This window comes from Musa acuminata, chromosome BXJ3-8 (assembly GCF_036884655.1).
Source record: "Musa acuminata AAA Group cultivar baxijiao chromosome BXJ3-8, Cavendish_Baxijiao_AAA, whole genome shotgun sequence".
NCBI classification, from domain to species: domain Eukaryota; kingdom Viridiplantae; phylum Streptophyta; class Magnoliopsida; order Zingiberales; family Musaceae; genus Musa; species Musa acuminata.
Genome location: NC_088356.1, coordinates 40,219,733 through 40,230,109, shown reverse-complemented (window position 1 = coordinate 40,230,109; position 10,377 = coordinate 40,219,733). Strand labels below are relative to the sequence as shown.

Genomic DNA, 10,377 nt, shown 5'->3' with positions numbered 1-10,377 from the left:
AAAAAAAAAATGTGGGTTGTTGTTGCTGCGTTATATGGATAAATAAAAAACGGTGAAAGAAAAGAATGGAAGAAAAAAAAAATCGAAAGAAGGCACCAACTGGGAGAAAAAAAAAAGGGGGGTTGGATTGCTGTTGGTGCATTATAAGGAGAAATAAAAAACAACAAGAAAAAAGAAAAGAATGAAAAAAATAAAAAATTACCATGTTATGTGCCTTATATTTACATCAAGAGAGTTGATTTAAATTAAAAAAATTATATTTATGTATGTTTTCGAGATCCTGTGATTTTTTACTCATAAGAAAAGTAGGTAGGATTATAGACTAATTAATCTTAATCAGAAAGAAAGCAGGAAGAAAAAAAAATTAAATGATTACGATTGGAAATGAAAAAATTACACTCTTTTGATAATATAAATAATGGTGATGTAAACTATGAAGCTATATTCTGACATCCATTCCAATAAACCACTTAAAAGCTGTACCGTCGACCGAACGAGCACAAGGGAAGGGAGTATGCATTATATGCTACGTTCAGGCCCTTTGAGTGAAGATTGGCAGCCATACACCAAACTTTCGTACGCTCACAAGTCTTTAAGGTTCTGCATGCAGAATGTGCAGCTTAGCATTTCCGCCATGGAAGGACATATGCGACGTAGATGCTTGCCAAGCCATCCAACGTGAGATGGCTAAGATGACCATGAGATTCACGTTTACGTACCTCAGCTTCCATCCTTGGCCGACACCCAAGTGTTACGAAGGATGAGATGGAGAGGGATCATCATCTCCAATTCAGCCCTTGTAGGTGTTTCTTTTGACTTCATCGCTTGCAGAACCTGATGTGGGTCGATCACGAGATTCACGTTTATGTAGGCACATGTTAACCTTGGAGGGCTACAAATACCCCCATCCTCTTCCCAGAGGGAGGACGTGCAGCATCCACCGTCTTCCCTAAGTTTCTTCCTGTGCAAAAGAAAGGAGTCTGCAAATGGTGAGAGAGGAGGCTTTGCCTCCGTGACGTCGTTCGTTCTCTTTATACATTCTTGCTGTGCAAATTGTGTCTGTGTTGTTGCACTGTGTAAGGTTCGATGCATGGTTTATAACGTAATGGCGTTTATTTGCATGCACTGTGTTGTTGCACTTGTGTAGGTAGCGATCACGAGTTTCACGTTTACGTAGGTACTACACGTTTAACGTTTTATTTGAGGAAGATGGTTATGGGCCCGCCAATGTAATATAGGTCCCAGAGGAAGGACGTGCATCATCATCGTCATCATCTTCTTCTTCTTGTCCACACACACATCCATATCTACATGCAAATGGTTCTTTCTCTTGATCCATTTCCTGCTGTGCAAGGTTTTGATGCATGGTGGTATATAACGTGATGGTGTCGTGCATGCGTGCAGGCGGGAGAGATCAAGGTGGGGCTGTGGGGTGGCAACGGAGGGTCTGAATGGGACATGGGGGCTGCCGACCGCATCACCGAAATCAAGATTGGCGCCGTAGAGGCCATCGACGCCATCGTGATCACCTTCATCCGTAATGATCAGACGGAGACCAAGCACTTCGGCAGCATCGATTTCAAACCCTACGTGGTTCGTCCACTTCGTCATCTTCCTCCTAATTAACATTATCGATTGGTTGTACCTCAATGACAGAAAAGTGTCGTTGTTCAGATTTCTCTGCAAGAGGACGAGTATCTTGTGGGCGTCGAGGGGTCTGTGGATACGATGTGGGGATTAACTCTGGTGAGGAACCTGACGCTGAGGACCAACAAGGACAGCTATGGACCTTTCGGCTCCAGTGGCGGAATACCTTTCTCCGTTCCGCTAGTCTCGGGTAAGATCATTGGCTTCTTTGGACGTGCGGGCGAAATGATTGAGGCCATCGGAGTTTACCTGGCACCGAACTAGACCCCTTGGACTGATACTGCTGCTTCAATAAATGAGTCTTGCTGATACTTGGACTCCATAATAAATGAACTAAAATGAACTGTTACTGTCATCGTACTCCCTCCGTCTCCTCCTTGTAGTCAAAGTTGGAGGTTATCATGAATAAAATAAATAAAGGTCCAGTTTGAATAAAATAAATAAAGTCACATATATATACATATATATATATATATGTATATATGTATATGTATATATATGTATATATGTATATATATACATATACATATACATATATACATATATATGTATATACATATATACATACATATATACATATATATATATATATATATATATATATATATATATATATATATATACATATATATAGTTTTTTTAAGACTCCTAGGACTTGTGTTAATATTCACATTAAGACCAGCTTTGGAATAACATGGACAGGATGCGGAATACGAAGTTTTACTTCTCGATATTACCAGGATGCCACGTATAATTGAGCTTGACCAATGGATGGTCTCATGCAACGCATGTAGGCTATAGATGAATAGCTTATAAATATCTCAACCGTTCCTTAGAGGATGACATACCACGATTCCAAATTACCTATACTATTCCACATCTCTAATGGTGAGAGGCTTTCCTTCCCTCTTTTCTCTCTCTCTCTTTGGAACTAAGAAGACTTGGCTAAGATCGGATGAGGTGACATGGTTTGCTTGTGTTCGAGCAAAGGTATCTTGAAGAGTGAGGAAGAAAACTAAAAAAACAAGAGGATGTAAAGGGATTGATAGAGATGGCACAGGGTATCGATAGGCGCGAGGCCCACTACTTGGGAAAAGGAAGCTTCTTCAACCCTTTAGCAAAAGGAAGCTCGCACGAGATAAAGTGTGCCTGAAACTTTTGCATGACCATGGGCATGTGTGTTCGCACGAAAAATGATGGACATGATGCATCGTTGCAACATTAATTTTATTTTTAAATTAAATGAGAATTAATTACTTCATTTCTTGAGTAGTATCGGAGATAAAACTCATGAAGCTTTTGTGAATGATAGAAGCTCGTAAAGAGTTGTCTCTTGATTTACAATATAAAAACCTACTAATGAGTCAAATTAATCATGTAATATATATAAGATTGAACATTAATTCAATCCAAAGATGTAAGTTTATTAAATTATGAATTAAAGATAATATATTATCTATTCAGCTGCATATATTTTTATAAAATTTTCACTCATTTAGAATAACTATCTGATACTAAGTTAGAAAATTGAATAATGGTACGTTTAAGTCAAATTGATTAATATTTATATTTAGATTTGACAATAATTCAATCCAAATTAAATTTATTAAGACATATAGTTCTTTTGTTGATAATTTTTAAACTGATAATGTGTTTCAGTTGGTTAGGATGATTAACATTCATGAGATTGAGATCAATTCAACTAAAAAAAACTTAAATTTATCATGATTCATTATAAGTTAACCAATATATTATTATTTTTTTTTTTTTCAAATCATTTCACCCATAAATATTTCCTTAATACTCATATATGAGTCTATATGATGTGTATTAATTATATTTTTATGTAACATTTCACATAAGATAAAATATAAATGTATAAATAATGATACAACAAAAAAAGTATCATCGTAAGTATTGGTGTAAAATTATGGATGTTGAGAAGGTACAAGCTCGAAATTCAAAATGATTCACAAGTCAAGGCAAGGCCCTTTTTAATGATAATATATATATATATATATATATATATATATATATATATATATATATATATATATATATATATATATATATATATATATATATATATATATATATATATATATATATATATATATATATATATATATAAGACTCCCAGCTAAGAACTTGCATTAATATTCACATTAAGATCAGTTTGGACTGTTGTGGACACGACGTGGAATGTGAAGTTTGACATCTCGGTATTTACATTATGTTATGTATAATTGAGCTTGACGAATGAATGGACTCATGCAACACATGTAGGCTATAGATGAATAGCCTATAAATGTTAGAAAAGAGATAGAAAGGAAATTACTAAAGAAGCTTGAATGCATTAACATGTCCCTCTTCTATTTATTCAGATTAGGAGGGAGGATTTCCCTCATCAGAATAGAGGATTTTCCTCAACAGAGTAGAGAGATTTTCTTATATAGTTGAGGATATCTTATCTGCTATCATGCCCCCACAAGATGGTGCTCCTATCAAGGACACTAATCTTGGATCATTGCAATATAAAAAATACACGAGCGAGAGGTTTCGTGAGTGAGTCGGCTAACTGATCTGTCAAATGGACATGAGAAACTCGTAGTTGACGACAGACAACTTGATCTCTCACAAAATGGAAGTTAATAGCAATATGTTTCATATGGGAGTGGAACACCGGATTAGCGTACAGATAGGTAGCTTCGTTATTATCATAATATATTATAGGAGTGGCATTAATATTGAGTTTCTTGAGCAGATTTGTGACTCAATTGAGTTCTATAGTGGCAGTGGCAATGACACGGTATTTAGCTTCTATTGTAGGCCGTGCAACTATCTTTTGCTTCTTAGAATTTTAAATGATTGGATTAGTGCCACGGAAGATAATATACCTTGATGTGGATATTCTATCATCAAAGTTGCCTGCTTAATTAGCATCGGTAAAAGTATGAAGCTGAAGTGGAGAGTGTTTACGAATAAAGAGACCATGATTAAAGGTCCTCTTAAGATATCGTAGAATTCGTTTAACTGCAGACCAGTGTATAGTAGACGGCCTCTGCATAAACTGTGATAATTTGTTGACTGAGATGTCGGGATAGGTGAGAGCTAAGTACTGTAGGGAACCAACGACTTGTCTGTATTGAGTGGGTTCCGTAGTAGGACTTCCATCAGATAATTTGAGAGAGCTACTAGTAGATAGAGGAGTGGTAACCACATTTGCGTCCAACATGTTTATTTTGGATAATAAATCTTAAATGTATTTTTCTTTATGATAGAAAGAGACCGGAAGATGTGAATGTAGCCTCGACACCCAAAAAATAATTTAGGGGTCCTAGATCTTTGAGCGAGAATCGAGCTGCCAACTGTTCGATGAACAATTGGATTTCTATAGGGTTGATGCCTATGACAATGATGTCATCCACATATACCAGAATATATATTGTGTCGCTATGGTGTTGTTGTAAGAATAACGAGGAATCAGATTTGGAGTTGAGAAAGTCAACTGAATTCAAAAAATAGCCAAGTTTAGTGTACCAAGCTCTTGGAGCCTGATGAAGTCTATAAATAGCTTTTCGAAGTTTATAGACATGCCTTGGATACTGAGGATGAGTGAAACCAGGAGGTTGGTGCATAAATACATCTTCAGTTAGAGTCCCTTGTGAAAAGGCATTATTAACATCCAATTGGCATAATTTCCAACCCTTAGTGGTGGTCAAACTCATGATAAGTCTGATTATAGTGGGCTTAACAACGGGACTAAATGTCTCAATGAAATCAACTCCAAGTCTTTGATGAAACCCTTTGGCGACGAGGCGTGCCTTATATCGAGTAATAGAGCCATCGGGATTCCGCTTAACTCGAAAAACCCACTTACACCCGATGATGTTTTGTGTATGATGAAAGGGTACTAGATCCCATGTTGAGTTATGGAGGAGGGCATTATATTCCTCACACATGGCGGTATGCCAATGCAGATATTTTTGGGCTTGAGTGAAGGTGGTGGGTTCAACGGTGGTGGATGAGGAATCCATGATAGCATAAAGATCAAGGATCTGACGTGGTTCGAAAATATCACTCTTAGAGCGTGTGGTCACAGGATGGTAGAGACTACGGGACCATAAGGTTGTGTTGTCGAAAGAAGCGGTTGAGAGTCATTAACATAGGCCGGGTAAAGTGGAGGTACATCAGGGTCACTTGGCCGAGAAGAAGGTAAAGATAATGATTGTGATCCTGAACCAAGTACCTCAATAGTTGGAGAAGAGAGAAGTGCAGTAGGAATGAGCAATTGCTGAACCGGAGGAGTGGAATAGTGTAGATCATGAGAGGAGGGACTGAACGATGTCATGGGAAGCTCATCCGGTTGGATCGGAGGTATACCCCAATGAGAAATGGTTAATGTGGTGGTCTGCATGGTAGGAGAGGTATGGTTATGAAAAGAAAAAATAAACTCAACAAAAATAACGTGACGTGATATAAAAATTTTGTGAGTGTGGAGATTATAGCAGCGGAAAGCATTATGTTCAAAAGAGTAATCTATAAAAACACAAGGATTAGATCATGATGTTAACTTGTGAAAGGCATAGGGATGCAACCATGGATAACATAGACAACCAAATACTCTGAGTTTACGAAGGTTTGAGGGTTTGTGAAATAGTGTATCAAAGGGGGATTAGTATTGTAGGACTGGCGTAGGCATTCTATTAATAAGGTAGACGATAGTTTGAAAGGCTACCGTCCAAAAGTTTGAAGGCATGGAGGCCTAATGGATAAGTGTGAGCCCAATTTCTATAATATGCCAATGTTTGCATTCGGCGGAGCCAACAAGTTGAGGAGTATGTAGGGGAGACTTGAGGTGTTGGATACCACAAGCTGAGAGATAGGCCACCGGAGCTTGATATTCACCGCCACCATCAGAGTAAACCGTTTTGATGGTAGACTGAAAGTGATTTTCGACCAACTTTCGAAAGGTAGGAAAGACGATCGAAATGTCAGATTTGTGGTGAAGAGGATATAACCATGTGTACTTAGTGAAGTGATCTACAAAAATGACATAAAATCTGAATTTATTAAAAGACGGGATTAGTGCAGGGCCCCAAACATCTGTATAAATGATTTTAAATGGTTTAGAGGTGGAAATAGAATATGAGCCAAATGGCTGTCGATGACTTTTATAACTAAGACATGCATCACAATGCATTATAGAACTATGCGATTTAGAAATAAAAAGAGAGAAACTAGAAAGTAATTTGTGTTGAATATGGGATGAGGGATACCAAGATAACAATGCCATATATCAACTGGAGCTGCAACGGAAGAATGAACAGTGGGCTAGGTTATTTGTGGAGCTGACATCCATTCATAAATGTTTCCTCTATTCGGGCCCTGGACCAAGGATGCGCCCGTGCTCAAGTCCTTAACAAGAAAGGAGTCAAGAAAGAATTCAATTGAAGTATTGTTATTTTTATAAAATTAAGAAATAGAAATAAGGTTGTGTTTAATATTAGGATCGCATAAAACATCATTTGTGTAAATTTTGTAGTATCAGAAGTAACCGTTGTGGAAAAAGTATGAGTTATAGGAAGGTCGTTACCGTCACCAATGTTGATATCTTCATCGCCACTATAGGGATTGTGGAGAGACAAAATTCTAAAGATCAGAGGTGATGTGATAGGAGGCGCTAGAGTCTGCAATCCAGTTGGGCTGGCTAGTCATCGGAGTAGTGAGGAGATTTACCTAAGGCTAGTGTGATGGAGCAGGAAGGCGGGATCGAGACCGACAAACTTTAGCGGAGTGTTCGATTTTATCACATAGCTGGCATACTACCCATCGTTGGTGGCTTGAAGGGGCAAGATGCCAAGGTGGACGAGTATAGAAGTTGCCACTTTGCGAGAAGTTAGGAGGATAAGGGGGGTGTTGCATGGGACCCATAGAATCAAGAATACCTTTGGTGATGTTTGGAGGGTACCTAGTGTTCTTCCTCTTAGACTTATAACTGACTTGAGTTGTGATAGACGGTCCGGGCAGTCTGTCCGCATGCTTTAAATATATCTCATAGTCAGTCAACTTGTCATAGAGTTCTTTAAAGGAGTCTGGTGAGTCGTGTGCCCGAATTGCAGCCGCCAATTGCTTGTAGTCGTCTCCAAGACCATTTAGGGTATGAATGATGTCTCCTCATCACATAAGGAATGACCAATCAAAGCCAAGTCATCAATGATAACTTTGATATTTTGTAGATAATCAGTGATAGTACTTCCCTCTTGTTTGGTCACCATCAGCTTAGATAGAAGACTGAGCTTGCGAGTACGCAAATGATTCGCCAAGGCTGAATGCAGTTTAGACCACACATTGGCAGCAATCATACATGCAGAAATCAATGGAGTGATGGATCCAGCAACTGAGGCTTGTTGGAGGATGAGATGATTTTGACGCAGCCACAATTTGAGCTGGATTAGGTACTGGACTACGTTCTCCGGGGATGTTGAATATGGTTGACGAACAACTAAAGGAGCAATCAATGTAACCTAGCAAGTCATATCCAAATAAGAGATTAGAAAATTGAGCCCGCTAGGACGCATAGTTGCCACCCCTTGATAACTTGAAAGAGATTAGTGTAGCAGTATTAATGGAGATAAGCCTTGTAGGAGAAGAACTATGAGTCCCTGTAGAAATAGGAACTGGAATATCAGAAAAAAGATAAAGACATCCAAGCCCCCTTCACGGTAGATAGATGAAGTGGGGGAGGAAATGAGTGAGAAGAGTAGCTAAAAGATGGAGGAAGTAGGGGAGGAAATGAGTGAGAAGAGTAGCTAGAAGATGGAGGAAGTAGGGGAGGAAATGAGTGAGAAGAGTAGCTGCTGCTGCAGCTACAGATCGCTGTGGCTGCAGAAGCTGCTACAGCTGCTGAAGACTGCTGCTGCAGCGAAGACTGCTGCTGAAGACTGCAGCTGCTACAGATTGCTGCGGCTGCAGAAGCTGCTGAAAACTCCTGCTGCAGCGAAGATTGATGTGGCAGCAAAGATTACTGTGGCAGAGAAACTGCGGCGGGGAGCCTGGAAGCGGCCACAGCAGAGGAAGCTGCCACCACTACAAAGAAGACTGGTGGCGGCTGGTGCTACGGAGGCAGCGGTTCGGGCAAATGGAGGATGGCGGCCACCATGGCAGCGTAGTGGACGGGAAAGTAGGCGAGGTTCTTGCGAGGGCGGGAGGTGGCCGAGCGGTCGGTGAGTTCGGACCAGCTGCGGTGCTCCGAGAGGCAGCGGGTGACGGAGTCGGAGAGGCAGAAGAAGACGCCTGCAGGCGCCGGAGGAGAGGTAAGCAGCGGCGCTGCCCTTTCCTACCGGACAGGAAAGAGGAGGCGGCGGGAGAGGAATCACCGGCCTTCTATCTGCAGAGAGTTCTTCTAAAGATGTTCTTCCCAATATACTTGGGCGGAAGGAGATCTTCCCAATGGCGAGGAATCTCGCAGCGGTTTGGGTTGTGCGCCAGCAGCTGCTGTTGGCCAGGAAGCGGTCATGGAGTTGCATCAAGGTAGAGAGGTTGGCGTCGGCTGCTGCTGGCCACGGGAGCTTCGGTTCTTACTTTTCTTGTGAGAGAAACAGATGTCGCAGCCGACGGCGGTGGTGAAGGTGATCCGCGAAGGGAAAGAAGGGTCGGAAGGGGAGGAGGATGGGGAGAAACTACAGTGGAGGAAGAAAGTCAACACCAGTCCTTCCGGCTTCCACACTAACACCCAGAGGAGCAGCAAAAGGCTTCGGTAGAGCTACCATCTCTGATACCATATTAGAAAAGAGATAGAAAAGAAATTATTGAAGAAGCTTCAATATATTAACATGTCCCTCTCCTATTTATACAGATTAGAAAGAGAATTTCCCTCAACAGAATAGAGGATTTCCCTCAAAAGAGTAGAGAGCCAACCCATCCCTAGAGGAGGATGTGCAATAAGTACTCTCTCTCTCTCTCTGGGGTACTAAGATCCTTTTGTTTTCTCTTTTCCTTCTTCTCCTCTCTATTTTCTTCTCCCACCCAATTAAAACCTCTCTAAGAGACAGGTCCTCTCTCCTTTCTTTACTGTATGTTCATTTATGATATGTATGTTTGATTGTGTTGTGATTATGTTTGGAAATATATTTATATTTTTAATATATATTTATGAATGAATATATAGTTATTGGAATGTCTTGAGTATTTGATAAATAATAGATTAAAATTGGACCTTAAATATACATTGACCTAAATATTATTTGGTAAGATTATATTTTAAAAGTTCATTAAATATTATATGATAAAATTTATCCTTCTAATATTTTTAATATGTATTCAAAAATAAATATATATTTTTATTTAAATAAATAAAATAAATGAATATATGTAATATTACAAAATTTTATGTATGACCCATGTTTATAAAAAATATAAAATATAATCATAATAATAAAATGTTTAAAAATAAATAAATAGTATTTCATATATAAGACATTTGAGAGGAGTTAGCGAAAATAGAAATCAAGAAAATGGGAGAGAAAATAAGGGTTGTGATATCTATTATATAATGATAATCTTATGTTTTTAGACAATATCATAGGATATTTTAAAAATTTTGAAAAATTTTATTATTATTAGCATTTGGATATTTGCGATGCAACATCCAAACTAAATAAGATTTGAAAAAAAATTATCAACCATCAAAGCACATTTAAGATATGTTTTATACTCTCAATGCATATT

The 10,377-nt window shown here is 38.9% G+C and overlaps 1 protein-coding gene across 1 annotated transcript; it reads left to right on the top strand.

The window, feature by feature from the left end:
- Positions 1-913: 913 nt before the first annotated feature.
- On the top strand, positions 914-2,038 carry LOC135645495 (protein GOS9-like). The gene is made up of 3 exons (XM_065163901.1): positions 914-989; positions 1,405-1,593; positions 1,675-2,038. The coding sequence occupies exons 1-3, from the start codon at positions 987-989 to the stop codon at positions 1,909-1,911; spliced, it is 429 nt and encodes a 142-aa protein (XP_065019973.1). The 5' UTR covers positions 914-986; the 3' UTR covers positions 1,912-2,038.
- Positions 2,039-10,377: the final 8,339 nt, after the last annotated feature.

Excerpts from the sequence above, each read along its gene's own strand:
- LOC135645495 (XM_065163901.1), top strand. Across the intron at positions 1,594-1,674 it reads TCGATTTCAAACCCTACGTG|ATTTCTCTGCAAGAGGACGA; the intron begins GTTCGTCCACTT and ends GTCGTTGTTCAG.